The 19,225-nt window shown below is 41.3% G+C and overlaps 1 protein-coding gene across 1 annotated transcript in view; it reads left to right on the top strand.

Annotated features, from left to right (window-relative positions):
• Window positions 1-11,033: 11,033 nt before the first annotated feature.
• Window positions 11,034-19,225, top strand: part of GYS2 (glycogen synthase 2) — a 39,345-nt gene continuing 31,153 nt past the window's right edge. The window contains exon 1 of the mRNA XM_040968365.1: window positions 11,034-11,167. Coding sequence (XP_040824299.1) covers window positions 11,047-11,167 — 121 coding nt within the window. The 5' untranslated portion in view covers window positions 11,034-11,046. The remainder of the gene's footprint in view (window positions 11,168-19,225) is intronic.

Genomic DNA, 19,225 nt, shown 5'->3' with positions numbered 1-19,225 from the left:
CACTATTCCAAAAAAAAGCCACATTGCATCTTCTTTCCTCTCACCAGGTTTTTCATTGCTTTGCTGTGACATTTGCCGCAATTTTGTTGTGCCTAAATGACAACTGGGGTAGTTGTGATGGGTTCAACTTGTATGAGATATACAAAGAATTTCATTTTAATTCCTTGCAAGGAAGAACTTTTAAAAGAGTTTAAAATTGGGAGTAGCTGTCAGTTCTAATCATAGTGAAGGGGAAATGAAAGCTTAAACTGAGTTAAAGAGGAAATTACATAAGCTGTGGCACAAAGCTTGATCATAACAGTAGCCAATATTTAACTAATGCACACTCTTTTAAATGCTACAGTCATCTCAACTAGCCTGTAACATAGTATTTCTGTTAAAAAAAAAAAAAAAGAAATGGATTTGTCAATTTGAAAGGCAAAGTTAGATCACCATCTGTGGTTCACTCCCAAATGGCTGAAATGGGTAGGGTTGAGCCAGGCTAAAGCCAGAAGCTTCGGGGTCTCCCCTGTGGCTACAGGAGCCCAAGCACTTGGGCCATCCTCCACTGCTTTTCCAAGCACATTAGCAGGGAAATGGGTGGGAAGCGGAGCAGTCAGAACCGGTACTCATGTGGGATGTCAGCACTGTAGGTAGCAGCTTAACCAACTGTCACACTGCCAGTCCTTAAGTAGTGTTTCATAACCCTGGTGTTACTGACATTTGGGCTTGGATGATTCTCTGTTGTGGGGGACTGCATCATGCATTGTAGATGTTTTGTAGCATCTACGCCATCAACATAGTAAATGGCTGGCACACACCTCTCCAAGTAGTCATCAGAAAATGCTTGCAAACATTTCTGTATGTCCGTTACGGACCTAAGAGATGCCTAAAGGGCACCTAGCACAGCAAGCATTCAACTGGCGCTGCAGCATCTAAAGCACAATACAAAACCAGCAAATGTTAGTGACTGCCACATTCTCATCTCTTCATAATCATTAAAAATGTTCAATGCAAACCCACAATCATTAAAGATGAGTAATTAAACCACATACACAAAACATGAATTCCATGCCTGGAAATGCTCAAAAGACAGCAACAAACTGGGGGTTAAGAACATCAATTCACATATCACATGCCAACCTAAATAATCCATTAGATTGCTCAAAGAATGGTATGGATTTGGGAAGTGCAGTACAATGAAGAGAAAAGTGTTGCATACTAATTCTTAGCATATTCAAGGAGGATAGGTATGGAAATAGAAGGATCCTATTTTGAAACAATCATTGTTGGCCATGATAATAAGCAGCCAGGATGACATTGGTTTGAGTTTGAACAGGTGTCTGTAGAAGCCCTGTGTAGGATGTGGTGGCCTCTGCAACATGGCAGCTTAGTTCATGGCACCATCAACTGTCCGCAGTCTGTTTGCATACTTCCAGATAATTGCCTTAATGATGGTGGAAGAACCATTCATTCTATGTAAGCATCCTGTATTAATTTGTCAGTGCTCACATAATAGAAGACAGACTTCAATTTAACTGCAAGTCCTGCAGAAGAAAAAACTTGCATCCCTTGAAGACATAATCACAAATGATAAGAAGCACACACAAATCATTTCTCCAAATTTGTTTTGAAACAAGAAATTCCATTACTAGGCATTAGAGACAGACACATTGGTGATGTGATAATTCTGAGGTGTATCTGGCCATGGTTAAAACTTTCTAGGGAATGGCTTAAAAGGGTTAACCACTACAGGAACTGTTTCTCTTAAGGCAAGCAGAATTAGAAGTCGATGACAACTTGCTTCCTAAGGTATCTCTTGTTTGGAGATGGCATCTCGCCGCCACCCACATTACAAAACACTGATGGTTGCCAGGCATATCCTCTTAGCAGTGAGGAATCAGACCATGGCCTGGGTACTGTGACTCCCACCTGACAGCAGGCAGCTGGTGCTTTGAACTCACAATGAACCCTTGGATGCTCATGTCTAACCAACCATCTAGCTCTAAGAACACTGCACAGGGTATTTTTAAGAGCAGACAAAAATAACACATGCAAGGGTTGTGTTTTTTGTTTTTTTTTTTTAAGTTTGTGGACCCTGGAAGGCAGATCATGGCTCAAGTACCCGGGGCCCTACCACCCACATGGGGACCCAGCATTGAGCTCCCAGCCAGTGGTTTTAGCCCAGCCAAGCACTAGCTATTATAGGCATCTGGGCAGTGAACCAGACGATAGAAAATTGATATCTCTTTCATTTTATCATTTATATAAATAATGAAATGGGAAACTGAAAGAAAGTCATTGTTCTTGGGTGCAGAGAACAATAAGGAAGGCAAGACACTTGGGGCAATGGATGGTCCTGTGTTCTGCAGGATCCTTTAAGCCAGGAAAAAGGTTTTAGGCTCAGGAGAATTGAGAGCTGGTGGATGTTAAGGCCTAGCCCACCCTACATCCTATTCTTGGGTGTGCCTGCAGGTGCTAACCAGCCCAACTTGTTCCTAACACCAGTACTCACGAGTGTCAGAGGGTTCCATGGTCATGCCTAGCTCAGCAACTTAAGCAAAACAGAAGAAATTGCAGTTCCTCAGGGGTGAGCCCACATATTCTCCACAGAATCTACCTCCAGGCCTGGTTCTCGCATGTGCTAGTTAGTGTAATGGCCCAGCTCAACATTACCCGTTGCCTGTTATGTCACTCACTGGCAGGTACTGTGATCTAGTCCTGCCACGTAGGCCCCCAGCCATGGCTTCAGTGAACACCGGTGAGTGGTGGTCGGTTGTGGTCCATGCTAACTAGCCCAGCTTAGGTCTTTCACATGGATTTGTGCATCACTCTGACCTATAAAGGTCCTCCAGCCTGTATCCTCCAAACAGCCAGATCTGAGCCTTCTCACTTACCTACAAGCACAGTGGCCTTGTTGATGAGAGTCCCTTAGCAGTCACCATTCCTCACCTGCAACATAGGTGCTTCCCCACATCCCCTTCCTCTTTCCCTGATCAATCCACAGTCCCTGCACCCAGGAACATTTGGGTTTCTCAGCCTTGCCTTCTGTAGCTCAGTCTTGCAGTGGGATGGTGTGCTCCCCTAGAGCTCTGCCCGTCCAATTGGGTCCCAAGCTCCTGGTACATGTACTGGCCTAGGACCTTACTCCTCCACACACCCAGGATCCAGGTCCATTCAGTTTCCCAAGCCTAGTCCACCAGCACACCAGGCCAGCATGCTACCTTGGGCTCCCCATTCCTCTCCTCTCCCCAACCCTGCCTGGGACTTAGCACATGGGGAAATCTCCAAGCTCACTCTGCCTGCCTGGACATGAGCCCCCAGGTACCCACACACCCCTGCCAGTACCATCCCCCAGGCCTCCTGAAAGCTCACACTCCCAGGCCCCCACGAGCTGGCCACCCCCACCAGCTCCAGCACAAAAGGTCTAGAATGAATCTTTAAGGACATAAGTTACACTGGACAATGGTGACAGTCTGCAGGAAGGAACTATGTTCTTGCCTGGTGCAGAAAAAACTTTCTCCAGGTCAGACCATAGTGAGGACGTCACTGCCCTTTCCAATAATTATTAAAATACCAAAGAACATCAAATTCTGCCAAACATCCAAAGGCAAAATCAAAAGTAGCTGCTGACATACTGCAGAGCTCTATTTTTAAAAACTGTTTTGCTGATTATTCAAGAGATGGAGAAGAGGAACAGAGAGAACAAGACAGCGTTCTTATTGTGTGGGTCACTTCTTAAATGTTCGCAATAGCTGAGCCACAAAGTCCATCTAGATCACACACAGTAGTGGCGGGAACCCGATTACATGGCCTGGCATGCTGCCTCCCAGAGTCTGTATTTGCAGTAAACCGTCATGGAGAATATCATATTCAGGATTCATATGGAAGAATGATATTGAAAAAAGAAGTGGGGGAAAAGGAAACCTTGGGCAGGTATTTGGATCAGAAGCTAAGTCGCTACTTATGCTCAGCATCTCACATTGGCATGCCTGATTTGAGTCCCTGGTACTCAGCTTTGTATTCCCGCTAATGCATATCCTGGGAGGCAACAGGTCATGGCTCTGGTACCAGGATGAAGTTCCCAGCCCCAGCCTTCCCAGTCCCGTCCCATCCTTCCAGCCCCAGCCTTCCCAGTCCCATTCTTCCAGCCCCAGCCTTCCCAGTCCCAGTCTTCCCAGCCCCCTCCTATCCTTCCAGCCCCAGCCTTCCCAGTCCCAGCCTTCCCAGTCCCTGGCTTCCTGCCTGGCCCAGCGTGGCAGTACAGGGCATTGTGAGAGTGAGCCATTGGACAGAGCTCTTTCCCTCTCTTAGCATCCAAATTTAAAATTAATACATTCTAAGTATAAAAAGAATAAACAAAACAATAAGAGAAAAATAAGAAAAACTACCAGACACAATGGGCTAATTTCAGAGGTTACATATGTATTATTTACAAAAATATTAATACTAAGGACAGTCTCATTAAAATTAATAAAACATTATGATGCTTGTCATTATTGCTTGGCAATATTTGTCACACACTAATTATGCGAGCAAACAATAATAACATTTAAATACTAAGAAAAAGCCACTGTTCTCAGATGATGACCTGCCTACAAAACCCGAGAAATGCCTTTAAAATCTTTCACAACTATGGAGACTGATAAGATGGCAGGCTTAACATACATAACATACATAACCAATAGCTTTTTAATTCTTAGGGAGAAACCAAAAACTGAGATAGAAAAAAAAATACTGTTTCATATGTAACATTAATGAAAAAGACTGAAAAACAGGTCTGAGTAAATTAGGTAAGGAAAGTAAAACCTGAGCCCAGTGGTCTGGCTCAGTGGGTTATGCCGCAGTTGGCTTCTTGGATTCCCACGGAGGAGCCCTGGGGGAAGCACTGGCTGTCCTGTTTCTGATTCAGCCTGCTGCTAACATGCTTAGTGAAGCAGTGTGAAATGGTGCAAGCGTGTGAGTCCCTGCGACCTACCTGAGAAGCTCAGACGGCATTTCCGGTTCCTGTCTTCCGCCTGGCCGAGCTCCATCTGGTACAGCCATTCTGGGGAATGGACAGCAGATGGAAGATCTCTTTGCCTTTTCTCTCTGTGTCTTCTTCTCTCTGTCAGCCTTTCAAAAAAAACAAAAATAAGTTCTTTTTTTTAAATAAAAAAGGTAAAATAAAGAAAACAAATATTTGTATTATATAAAACATAGTTCATATCAGTCATCATCTCCAAGCAGGATCTGAAAGAATTGGTGTTTGGTTTATCTTTGCAAGGGTGGGAGGACAGCTTGTTCTGGTGGTACTGAATGTTCCCAGGTGAAGTGGAATTGCTGAGACATCAAGTACAATAGCAATACAATCAGTTCCTCTTAAAATGCTTGCTGTGGCTGGTGAGTGGGAATTGAACTCTGTGTGTGTCCGCGCGCACGCTTAAGAGAGCTAGGAAAATGTGGGGAGACTACTGAGGAGAACCAAGAAGTCTGTGATAGCAAGTCACACGGTGACTTGAACCATGATGGCAGCAGAGGCCAGGGCAAGCGGGTGGGGGACAGGGTCCTTTACGACATATGAAAGTTTGGGCCTGGCATGGTAACATGGCGGCTGGAATCCTTGCCGCCTTGCATGCGAGGGGATCCCATGTGAGCGTCGGTTCTAATTCCGGCTGCTCCACTTCCATCCAATTCCCTGCTTGTGGCCTGGGAAAACCATCAAGGACGTTCAAAGGCCTTGGGACCCTGCCCCTGCGTGAGAAACCTGGAGGAGGCTCCTGGCTCCTGGTTCCTGGCTTTGGATGGGCTCAGCTCCGGCCACTGCAGCAACTTGAGGAGTGAACCAGTGGATAGAAGATCTTTGTCTTTCCTTCACTCTGTAAATCTCTTTCCAATAAGAATAAATAAATCTTTTTAAAATGTACAGATGAAAATTTAAGCAAAAAAAATTACAAAACTCAGGGCTTGCCATAAACTTGGACCATTTCCAATATGCAGAACAATAAAAAAGGAAGTACTTGTAAAAAGTCTGTGACATGAGATATCAATTCCCAGGAGTGAGTGGCCTGCAACAGGCTGCCAAAAAAAAAAAAAAAAAAGAAAAAGAAAGAAAAAAAATCCTTTGGGAAAGAATCACTAAAACCTCAGTCTCTAAAAAGGCAAGACTGCAATGCTGCAAAGGATTTCCTCCCCACCGTTTCGCAGGAAGGGCTTTCAGCAGTTCCCTGCAAGAAAGACACTGGATATTAATAATGGAGCATCATCTGTGCTCTGTGAACTAGAATATGCCCAAGTTCAGTGTTGAGAAACGGCTCCAGTGATTAACAGCATAATGTAAGTTCAATCATTCCTCTGTAACTCATCTTACCAAACTAACCCGTTCTCTTCAGAAAGTCCTGATTAAACTTTGCAGAGATTTATCTCAACAGGTTGAAGGCCACGTGGGTCTCACTCAGGCTCTTGCTGCGGGGGATTCTTAGCTGGAGACTAGCTGAGGTGTGTTCCTCAGAGAAGCCTGTGGGAGCAAATCCAGCTCCCCAGAGGTGCAGTGACAAGGGTCGCTGCCTTCCTACGTGAGTGCCTGGCCGGATTAAGCAGGCCAGGCCTCCATGAGCATGTTTTTCAACAATGTCAATCTAGCAAAGAACCACCTTTACTTAGAAGAATAAATGTCTGGCTAGTGCAATCTTCTGCAACGCCCAAAAGAGAAAGCAAAAGGAACAAGTGCTTAGAAGAGATAGTAACTTTCTCTTCCTGGTATTTCAAAAACTGCCCTGCTCCTCCTCAAAGGAGACGATAATTTTATTTTAGATGACGTATTCTAGCTAAAGTGAGTTCCTAATAGTTTATCTAAGTAAAACAAAATGCCTAGCGCCCTATTCATATTCCTAACCTGACATACAGATCCCTGTGTTTGTGTCAACAGCCCTGGAGTGTGTTGTTATGGTATGTCTTGAACTGCTAAGTTTTAAAAACTTTTTAAAAAATCTAATTTCTGCTATTTGTAGAATTCACCCATTTCAAACTAGATTTTTTTTTCTGTTATTTTATAAGTATCTGGATATTTTAAAATTCTTAACTAAAATGGTTTGAAACAAACCCTTGAATAACTACACATGCCGATGTGTTCCTCCACATGCACTTTTGTAACACTAAGTATCTACTCCTCAGGAAAGGTCTGATTATAACCAATAGCAAAATTGATACAATAATCGCCTTACAAACACCTTTTGGGTCTGGTACAGTAGCCTAGCTGCTAAGGTCCTTGTTTTGCATGTGCCAGGATCCTATATGGGTGCTGGTTCTAATTCCAGTGGCCTCACTTCCCATTTAGCTCCCTGCTTGTGGCCTGGGAAGACAGTCAAGGATAGTCCAAAGCCTTGGGACTTTGCACCCGAATGGGGGACCCAGAAGAAGTTCTTGGCTCCTGGTTTCAGACTGGCTCAGCTCTGGCCATTGCAGCCACTTGGGGAATGAATCAGCAGACAGAGGATCTTTCTGTCTCTCCTCCTCTTTGTATATCTGACTTTGCAATAAAAATTTAAATTTAAATCTTTAAAAACATAACAAAATAAACATCTTTTAACTCCATTTTCCATGAGCTCTTAAAGGTACCTCCTATTTAAAGACACCACATGGGTAAACAAAGGAATTCTCCCTAACCTTGAGCGGAAATGACGGAATGCTGAATAACTCACTTTCATCCCTGTTTTTACAGCATTGAGAAGAGAGCAGACCATCTATGGAAGAGATACAACGTTCTAATGAAGGATCCGTGGCTGAGATGCAGGCATTAGAAACAGCTCTGACATCACTCTTTTGCCCTTAACATTTCATTTATGTGAAGCTAATTACCCTGTTTAAAATCTTGCAATAATTTTCATTGTAATTCAAATGAAATCCAATTTTTCAGCCAGTATCCTGTTCCCTAACCTCCTCTGACCTCATTCCCTCCGAGAGAGACTCCCATTCGTTGTCTCCAGAGCTTTACCACATTAAAGCTTCTTTAGATTTTCCAGTGTTGCCACTTTCTCATCGCTTGTCTAAATTCAAACAGAACTTCATCAGAGGGATCTTCAATTTCATGGCACTCTATATTTGCAAGTTTTGAGGACTTCGAAGAATTCCACATGCTGAGACTGTGTGGCTTTCTAGATGTATCTAGTGACCTCTGCTGGCAGATTTCCTAAGCATACTAAATATAACTCGTTTTTTGTTGCGTTCTCACGGCTTGGGTCTGAGATTCAGCACCAGAGACTACTGAGAGTGTCCCTGCACCTTGAAGAAACCCCAACTCTGACTGGATGACTGTTCCCTTTTGACTCCCAGGTCAGCAACTTACGCTTATCCATGAAGCAGAAGAGTACTTCAGTGAATCTACAGGGAACTGAAATCAAGAGATTTCAACACAAATATAGGAGGAAGGCCAGGGAAGCAGAGAAGTGCCCCTGATTTCTTTTAAACTACTATACAAATGACTGCCTTTCTCTGTACATTTATCTGAAAGGAGAGAATTCATCCAGAGAACCAGGAGAGATGGAAATACAGACCGGACATATTTCAGATGATTCCATTTATTTCACATCTTTTGACTCAAGGAGCAATTCTGAAAAAGGCATTCTCCATTAAAAAGCCAAGATTGGCCAACAATGTCCCCATTTCAAGAACGTTTCTTTCTTTCTCTTTTTTCCCTACTCTTTTTTTTTTTTTCTGCACCCACTTGTCTGTGACTTTTAAATAAATCTTCACACAGATAATCAAAACAGTAAGGATAAAACAATCATGGCGCAGCATCATTATACTTTGGTAAATTGCTTCACTCAGCTCCAGGTTACAGAGCAGATAATCAGTCAGTAGGACTTGAGCCCTGGAGTGTCTAACTCACCAAGCGTTTGGTACCTGGTACACTATATAAGTGAATAAATCAGTATTTCTTTGTAAATTGGATAATGAGAATCACCTGTCACGTGTTCAGCACTGGGAGAAACGTTCTCAAGGCTGGTAGGACTACACGCTGCAAATGAGACGTCCTGTTATCCTCGCATCACCCCACTCTCACATCTTGTCAACAAGTCCTTCTCTTTTGTTTCACTGGAATTTGTATTTACAGAACCTGTGGAGGTTATGTCAACAGGCAAATAATTCTGCAAAGGAATTCAGACTCAACATTCTGCTATTTTAGCACTTGATTTTTATCTTAATTCACCATCTCATCTCTTCCTCATGACTCAAATGAAGGAATAATAAACTATGTGCTTAAATTTACTTTTTAGACAGATAAGAATCAAATACGTCAGTGAATCAGGGAAGACGTATTTTGACTCACAAAAACTTATTAATGTTACATAAATGTGGATTTATCTGCCTTAAGTGATTGAGACAGCCTTAAGTCAATAGCACCAATCATACAGAAAATAACGAAAGATGAAACAAAATGTTCTGAAATAGTATTACAAGAACTGCTCCGACATTCACGTTTACAATTGCAATGTAAAGATACTTCTGTTTGAGTTTCCATTGTGCTGCTCATTAACATACTAATGTTAAAATATTGATTGTTGGTTACATCTGTATGGTAAGATGGCTTAAAATTAAGCATGTTTGTGAATGTCCTTACTCCCCTGAAGAATAATAGTGTGTGTGTGTGTGTGTGTGTGTGTGTGTGTGTGTTTAAAGACACTAGCAAATTTTAAGGAACTTCAAAAAGTTTATGGAAACTGGAATTTAAAAATGAGTTTATTTTTGGTGTAAAAAGTATGCAAACAAGGACTCTTCAAAAGCTCATGAAAAATTGTTATGAATAAAATATAAAAGATTTCAAGTTATTTTCATTAAAAGAGACTTGTCTTTTACTTTTTACACTGTGCTTTTATTTATTTGAATCATGAAAGGACAGAGTAGAGATCTACCCACTGTTCACTCCCCAAATGGCCGCAGCGGGTGGGACAGAGTCAGGCCGAATAGGGAAGTTTGGAACTCTATCGGATCTTCCATGTAGGTAACAGGGGCCCAAGTATTTGAATCATCTTCAGCTGCTTTCCTAGCATTAGCCCAAGGGAAAACAGTACAGCCAGAACTTGAACTGGCACCTCGACACAGGATATTCCCATAGCAGGTGACAGCATGACACACTGCACCACGATACCATCCCTGAAAAATTTACCCTTTATTTCTATTTTTCCTTGGGCTTTTTTGAAGTACCTTTCCACATAATTACTTGTTCAAAAATACATGGAAAACAAATATACATATTATTATTGTTCATATCATCCTGGTGACCTTTCTGTAAATTTCTTCCCATATTTGAACACTGTCACATTCATTGAAAAATTATTTATTAAGTTGAAAACATTTGAGGCCAATATACAATAATTATGAATAAAATTAATTTACAGTAGCCCTTTAAAATTATGGACTAATGCTAAATATTAAAACATTGTAGCCAAAGTTATAGCCTTTATGTGACATACCCAAAGGCACAGAAGTTATGCTTTTTTTAATGGAGGAAAAAACTCAATATCTAGGCCTATCATCAAAATTCAATTTCTACATGTAGACAAAACAGGGATTTTTTTTTAAGCTCTAAAATGGGGACTCGGGTGGAAGAACCAAAATCTAAATGGATATAAACTACAAATATATCCCAGCAATTCTACATGTGAGTCTAATCTAGTTGGCAAACTTTATGAGAGGAACTGCTAATATTGGATCACTCTGGCAATGATGAAATAAGCATTGGTGACAGTGTGAAACTAGGAGTTTGATCAGAAGGACAAGGGCTAAAGGGCTGAACTGGAACCCGCTCAGCCCATCCCTGGATGAGCTTGTCTGTGAACTGTAGGCTTTTGCTTGTTCTAGGTTGCTCACATAGTCATCAGCTGCAGCGTCCCTACCTGTGCAGAGGCTGTAACAGGGCTGAGAATTCCTCTTCTCACTTGGGAGCTCCCCAGGGGGCCCGGGGGGAAGTCTTTTGCTACTTTATCTCCACAAGAAGCAAGCAAAGCCTGATCTGGCCAGCTCTGTGCCTCTCCTGGGATTACAATTCACTGACACAAGGATTTAAAGCTTCCAAGGACTGGAAGAAAAATGCTCCGAGGCAGATCCCTGTCTGTGACATCCTTGAGTGGGCTTCCTCAGTGGGAAGTGGAAGAACTTCCAGTGGACGACCTACTGCTGTTTGAGATCTCCTGGGAAGTGACCAATAAAGGTTTGTACTGCTACTGAAGGTAGCCCTTAGCCAGAATGCTGCAGCTGTAGACGTCAATTTCACAGGTGAATGCTGAGGGATAGACAATGGGCAGCGAATGAGGAAAGCATTCAGGTACGTACGTTACATTTAGCGTTGTCTTTTTCAACAGGCAGTGGAAACCTCGACTTGAGGACCTCTTGAAGAGGGAGCAAGTTGAAACTATCAGTTATGGCCAAGGAAAGGGAATTTCAATTAAATTTTAGATCTACTCTACAGGAAAAGAGGAAACTTTTTATATCTACTTCTTTATTATTTTTTCTCAGTTTAGAAAAAGCAAGATTGACTATTTTCAGAAGAATTATATATGATCAGGACTAACTAGAAACCTTACTTCTATATATTGTTAGTGATTACATGACATTTTGAATAATGCTTTTAATAATTCAAGATTAGCTTTGAAATTAAGATTTTTATTTGGAATCTGTTCAGAACACATGGTATTGCTCTTTTTCAGAGGTCTGGAGATATTTTTTCTTCAATGCCCTATGTATACAGGTAATACAGCATAAGAAGGGAAATCAAAAGAATCAATTTGAAATAATTTCCTAATGAGGTATAACCTCATTTGTGCTGGAGCAATGAAAGTAAAATAGAGACTGCAAACTAAAAAGATTTTAATCACAGACAGCTATAAATGTAGAAAACAAGTTCTTATGGACTGTAATCCTCCAGGTTATGTGTCATGGATTTGGGGGGAATTGGTAATAAAGAGTAATAGAAGATGAGTTCTGCAAGGCCACGAAGGAGATTTTGGTGTGTAAATGGCAGCCACTATCTGCGAGCTTTTCACAGCATGTATGTGTGATGCATCACTTCTTCCGTTTGGAAACAGACTCCAAATACTACAAAAATTATGTCTGGCATCTGTTCTGACTTGCACCTATGCCAGCTTCTCCAGGTTCTCCATTGTACACATTCACAAAATTCATTAGATCCACACTAAATACCACTCTGCCCATGTGGACATGCACAGAGGCTCATAAAAAAATAAAGCAGCCTTCCTCTCTGTAGCTTCGGGAGGAGGAAGCAGTGCGGAAAGACATCCTAGCAGAGAGAGCAGCAGCCTTTCAGAAGCGGCCATTTGGCATGCCCTTTTTCCAGTTGCATGTTGTTCCTGCTTAAATATAGCCCAGAGTTCCCGGGGATGGAACCATCTCAAACACAGTGTGCCTTGAAAGGAAGGCTTTATTCACAGAGAAGGCAGAAATACAGGGCAGGGCTTATTGGTACAACAATTCAGGGGTGAGATGATCTTTATCTCTAGTCGTGGGATTGAAAGACACCTGTACAGGTCCCCCCAATTGGAAGGAGCCCCTTCTCCTTTCTCTCCTCTCCAGTTAGCAACTGCTGATGGGCACTGTCTGCCAGGGGTTGGGAACACTCCTCCACCCTGTACCGGGAACACTGGAAATTTCATTATTTCCAGAGTGATCCAATATTAGCAAATCCCACTCATGAAATTTGCAACTACTTTAGATTAGACTCACATGTGGAATTGCCAGGATATATTTGTAGTTTAAATCCATTTGTAGAACCTGAATTGCCCCTCAGTTATCACACCCTAGTGATATGTATCCTGACTCCTGGGCCTAGAACATGCCAGACAGGCACAGAGAAGTGCCAGATGATTTTTCTAATGAAAGAATAAACACATCAATTTTTCAATCTCTTGGCCCCCTTTGATATTAATTTTCTATCATGTCCCTGGCAAGGGAAGGGAATTTCTTTTTTTTAAATTCTACTTATTTTTATGTTCATTTATTTTGGTGGAAGAGAGAACAGAGGGATCTCCCATTTACTGATTCACTCCTAGCAAAAAGCCTGCCAAATTCAGTAGCTTGGAACTTGACCCAGGCCTCCCACACGAGTGATAATGACCCAGCCACTAAAGGCATTATCTGATACTGTGATAGTTTGCATGAACAGGGAGCTGAAAGCAAGAGCTGTAACCAGGATGTGAGCCTGGGCACTTTAATGTATGACACGGGCATTTACATTGGCATTGTAACAACTCACCCAAATGCCAGCCCTGGCTTTGCTTTCATGGAGAGGAGTCTACACTGTGATTTATGCAAATTGACATCATCTTCAATGTGTCTTCGTTTTAACTATGACCACAGCTCAATTTTTAAAGATTTTTATATCAGATGAGCAATTAGTGTATTCATCTGTCCCATAAGCACATTTCCACTAAAGCTTCTTTTGCGGATTTCCTTGGAGCTCATAGCTCCCCGTAGTCCGTAACAGTGCTAGGAGGCATCCTAGTAATCATGAAGCCAACCACCTTATTTCGTAGGTGAAGTGGACATGTAAAGACCTGAAATAAACCTGCCAATACCACGTGGCTTCCACTAGGACTGGATCTCTAAGTCAAAGTCTCCTTTCTACTAAATCATAAGAAATATTACAAAGTTCATTGTCTAAAAAGTGTCCAATGAAATGTCCGGGGATTTCTGAAATCTTGAAGAAAAATCCCTTAAACTATTTGGATATCTGTTTATGAATAAAGGGAATATAAAACACACCAGACTTTGTAAGATGTTTGTGGTAAATATTGGAAGGTATTCGTATCCAACAGAAAGATTTCTTACACAGAAAAAAAAAAAAATCCCTCGCCACCAGAATCTTGGCAACCAATAATGGAAACAGGTTAAATTTAACAAATGAAGGCACTACAGTGAAATTATTAAATGCTAATTCTTACACCTCAATATAACCTTTTTTCTAGAGGCTCAAATTAGTTTTGAAATTTACTATTTCTAATCATTCATAGAAGCCATTTATAAATCAATAATTCATCAGGTGTTAGTAAAGTGCCAGGCTATGAAAGACACAGAGTTTCACGATGTGACTGATTTCCTATCTTCCAGAATGTACAGACTTGCACAGACAATGCTCATGCAATTATGGTTAAATTGCATTCTGAGTCCTCTTTACACCCTGCCATGCCATTTGTGTATTTCTGCTTTTGCCATTGGGATCTCGTCCCCCTCAAAAAGTTAAAAATCACTGTCCAATTCAATATCATGAAGTAATTTGCCTATATTTCTTCAGGAAGTCTACAGTTTTAGGTCTTTTAAGTCTGATTCATCTATTCTATCCCATTGGTCTGTATGCTCAATTTTATGCCAATGCTATGCTTTTAGATTAGTATAGCTTTGTAGTATATTTTGAAATGAAGTAATGGAATGTCTTCTGTCTCATTCTTTTGTTGTGCAAAATTGGGTTTGCAATTCAAAGGATGTGTGTGTGTGCACGTGCGTGTGTGTAGTGGAGGAGAGCATGCTAATTTTAGTATCGTTTCCTTAGTTCTGTAAGAAATATCATTAGTATTTTGATAAGGACTACACTGATCTATATATCATTTTCAATGGCATGACTACTTTAACAATATCGATACTTTTAATACACTTCTTTGCTTCTGGTTAGATTTGTCTCATCATGGTTTTACAGTTTTCATTGTAGAGGTGTTCTTTGAATAAGTATGTTCTGGGCCCAGCACAACGGCTCAATGCCTAAATCCTCACCTTGCAAACACTGGGATCCCAGATGGGCACCAGTCTGCACCTTGGCTGCTCCACTTTCCATCAGGCTCCCTGCTTGTGGCCCAGGAAAGCAATAGAGGACGGCCCAAAGCCTTGGGACCCTGCAACCATGTGGCCAGGGATCAGCTCAGTTCCAACCATTGTGGCAACTGGGGAGTGAACAGTCTCTTTGGTTCTCTCTGAAAATCTGTCTGCCTTTCCAACAAATATAAATAGATCTTTAAAAATATATATATGTTCCTAGCTAGGTATTTGGCTATGTTGTAACATTGTAAGTGGGACTTCTTTTTTGAATGCTTTTTCAGGTAATTAGCTTCTGGTGCACACAAACAATGCTGGTTTTTATGTAGGTTTTTGTTGTTGTTGTTGTCGTCACTTTTACTGTTATCCTGCACCTGCTGAATTTATTATCTCTAGTAAGTTTTTGTTAGAGTTTTTAAAATTTTCTATCATGAGAGGTTTCCCAAAGTTTATGGAAAATGTGTACAAAGCAAAAATCTAGGTGTGAATTTCAAATGTTTTCCACTAAAATAATCTCTGTTAATCTCATTTGTCCATTTACAGTATCCCTGTGTATAAGATAAGGCTGTCTGCAAACAGTAACAATTTGACTTCCTCCTTCCCTGTCTGGACGCCTTTTGTTTCTTTGTCTTACCTGACTGCTCTGGCTTGGAATTCCAGGACTATGTTGAGGAAAATTGTGAAAGTCGGCATCACTGTTTTGCTGCAGATCTTAGAGCTTTTCTTTGATTTCCCCATTCAGTATTTACATTTTTATTACCTTTTTAAAAGGAAAAAGGAAGAGCCATGATTCTAAAGATTACTAAGCCAGAGTCAAAATCAAAAAGGTCCCTTTCATGATTTACATTTGGTTTCTACCTTTCCCCCGAGCTAATAATGTGAAAAAGAAAAACAGAGAGGGAGATCTCCTATCTGCTATTTCACTCCCCAGATGACCACAATGGCCAAAGCTGCGCCAGGACACAGGAGCCTCTGCCAGGTCTCCTATGTGAGTATAGGAGCCCAAGAATTTGAGCCATCCTCCATTGCTTCCCAGGTGATAAGCAGGGAACTGGATCAGATGTGGAGCAGCTGGGAAATGAGCCAGCATCCATATGGGATACAGGTACCATAGGCAGAAACCTAGTCTACTACACCATGAAGCTTGCCCTTGAAACCTACTTTTTCTCAAAGATTTATTTATCTTTATTGGAAAGGCAGATTTAAAGAGAGAGGGAGAGACAGTGAGAAAGAACTTCCACGTGCTGGTTCACTTCCCAAATGGCCACAATGATCAGAGCCAAGCCAACTCCAAGCCAGAAGCCAGCAGCATCTTCTGGGTCTCCCATATGGATGCAAGGCCATCCTCTACTGCTTTCCCATGCAGCAAGTGCAGCAAGCAATGAGCTGGATGGGAAGAGGAACAGCTGAGACATAGTCTAGCACCCATATAGGATCCCGGTGCTTGAAGGAGGAGAATTAGCCAATTGAGCCATTGTGCCAGGCCCCCTGATATATATATGTGTGTGTATATACCTTTTTTAGTTTAAATACAAGAGCAGGAAAAGAGGTAAATATGTAGATCAAAGCTACTTCAATTCTGAATTACACAGTGATTAAGGCTTGACATCTTTGGTGTGGTTATGCAGCCATGTTCATGGCATCTGAAACCATGCCACGTGAAGGGCACCATTTCCATAAAAATCAGACATGGCACACACATAGCTTCAAGACAATCCCTAGCCTCCATAATGCCTGTTCACTTGGGGTGCCACATCTAGGGTTCCAACACACAACATACTTTCAGTTTTCGTTTGTATCACCAGAGTGAGAGACTTGTTATCTTGCTCATGGTCTGAATAGTCCCCCCCTCCCCTTTGTTGTGCTGTGAGCTGACACACAGAGCTAGTGACATGCTGGGAATACAAATATTTGCTGACCCTTGTCACAGTGGCAGATAGAATCTCTTTCTCACCAGACCTGCTGCTGCTGCCTCAGAGAATGATGTTCTAACCATGTCATGGCGTCCTCTATTCCTGAAACCCCGTCTTGGGATAAGAGAGCAAGATTAGTAGTCATGCTTCCTGGATTGGTCAAAAGTCTCCGACACTCTCCAACTTGGAAGCATTCAGAAAGTAGAGGGGATTCCCTCACATGTATATAAACCATTGTAGGTGCAGATACTAATGCTCTTCAAAGACTTCATGGAAAATCCATGTCATAAAAAAACTATGTGTGGAATTTTTTTGCGCCAAGACAAACTTCTTTCTTTCCATTTTCCATGTACTTTTTGACGTACACGTGTGTGTGTTGGGGGTAAAGATGGAGGGGATTACTTTGTACCATTTCCATTCTGTACTGTCTTGGAATGTTGGAACAGTGATCCTAGTAAAATCAGCAGTATTCTAGATGACAATTTTTGTCACTTAATTGTGATGCATACCATAGAAGCTCAATTGTTTTTTCCTATAAAAGGCCTGATACTGTGTCCTCACAGTAATGAGAGCTCCCATGTTGTTTCAGGAAAGTGTAGATCAATAAAATACAAAGTACTTGTTTGGAAGTGAAGGTTAAGTTCAAATTCAGTAAACTATTCTATGTAAAACACTAGTTCATTAAAGTGATTGACTGCTTGCTTTTTAAAATATAAGGAAACAATTGGATTTATTAGTATATTAAAAATATGTTGGCAAACCCCCAAAGGTGAACATAGAAACGAACCTATCTCTGTTATCACACTCAGTGATATGTTAGCATGCTAAGAGAGGTGTGGGGTGAGAAAAAGCATGAAAAATGGAGTGAGCACCAGGGAAAAATAGTTGGCCAATAAATAAGGAGAGAACAAAAATAGGTAACATAATGCCTGAGTAATGGACACAGTGGCAGGAAGATCTCCCAACAGACACAGTGTGAGGAGATGTGTAAGAGAGATTTATTTTCAGCCAGGCTCAACTGATGAGGAATGGACTTCTTTTTTTGTCATTTCAGTTTGTTTTATTTTGCCTTTTATGTCTTATTTCCAAAGGGCAATTTTTTGGAATATAGCAAAGTATTTTGAGTAGCTCAGAAGTAGATAAAAATACATAGATGGTACCTCCACATTTTGACTATTAGTTTTATTATTTAAAGTCTATATTGCCTAAACAAGAAATTTCAGAGGTGCGGTGGGTATCAGAACTTACATCCTAATAAATTGGAATACCTTTCTAAACACAGCTCTGAAAAACAAGATGAAACTTTCTTCCCCATGATATAACAAAATAATTGCTCTAATTTGCTCCCTTAATTTCTTCACTTCTAAAAAAATCATTGTTGAGTTGATCTTTAACTTGTTCGAATAGCTTTTCAATTAGTTTTTCTTTTTTAAAAAAGTTTCATTTTGTGCTTTTGAAAGGCAGAGTTATAAAGAAAGAGAGAGAGCAGGGGTGGGGTGTCTTCCATCTGCTGCTTTAGTCCCCAAATGGCAACAGTGGCTTGGATAGGGCCAGGCCCAAGGCAGAAGCCAAGAGTTTTATTCTGGTCTCCCATGAGAAAGCAGGAATCCATGCATTTGCGAGGTCTTCTGTTTCTCCCAGACATTTCATCAAGAATTAAAAGTAGAGCAGCTGGGACTCAAACTGGAACTCATATAAGATGCTGGCATTGCGATAGCTTCTCGGCCTTTTGGCTTCGATCAAGTAAAGATGCTGATATTGCAGGTACATGTTGTATCCACTATGCCACAACATCAGCCTCCAAAGCCTCACTTCTAATACTGATGCTGTACCCTATCTTTCTCTCCAAGCTAAATACTATTTTACTCCTTTAACATATAAGCTAATTTAACTTTACATTCATTATAGCCAACTATTTGGATCTATTTTCTTTTTTTAAGATTCACCTATTTTTTTATAGGGAAGGCAGATTTACAGAGAGAAGGAGAGGCAAAGATCTTCCATCAAAGATCTTCATTCCCTAAGTGGTTGCAATGGCTGAGGCTGAGCAGATCCCAAGCCAGGAGCCAGGAGCTTCTTCCAGGTCCTCCACATGGTTACAGGGTCCCAAGGCTTTGGGCCATCCTCCAATACCTTCCCAAGCCACAAGCATAGAGCTGGACAGAAAGTCGAGCAGCCAGGACATGAACCGGTGCCCAAATTGGATCCTGGCACCTGCAAGGCAAGGATTTACCCACTGATCTGTCACACTGGGCCCAGTTTCATTTTTTGCCATTCTAATCCTTCAGTGCATATATATGCATGTCCACATACACATATCTTTGAATTTTCTTATTTTTGTCCCAGAATGATTTTCTAAAAAAACATGCTTGGTTCAAGTGTGTTCATGGTTCCTGGCTCTGTGTTTTAATGATGATAGCTTCCATGCCAGAGGAAACAATGACTTTAGGAAAGCAGGAAGAGAGCTTGTCAGAGTTGACATCAGGGTTGGGCAGAGCATCTTCCATCAAAACCTATCAACCCTTTCCCTTTGTCAA

This window comes from Ochotona curzoniae, unplaced genomic scaffold (genome assembly GCF_017591425.1).
Source record: "Ochotona curzoniae isolate NIBS_2020 unplaced genomic scaffold, NIBS_Ocur_1.0 contig_1482, whole genome shotgun sequence".
In the NCBI taxonomy this organism is placed as follows: domain Eukaryota; kingdom Metazoa; phylum Chordata; class Mammalia; order Lagomorpha; family Ochotonidae; genus Ochotona; species Ochotona curzoniae.
The sequence above is the reverse complement of the archived record's forward strand: the minus strand, read 5'-3'. Positions and strand labels throughout refer to the sequence as shown.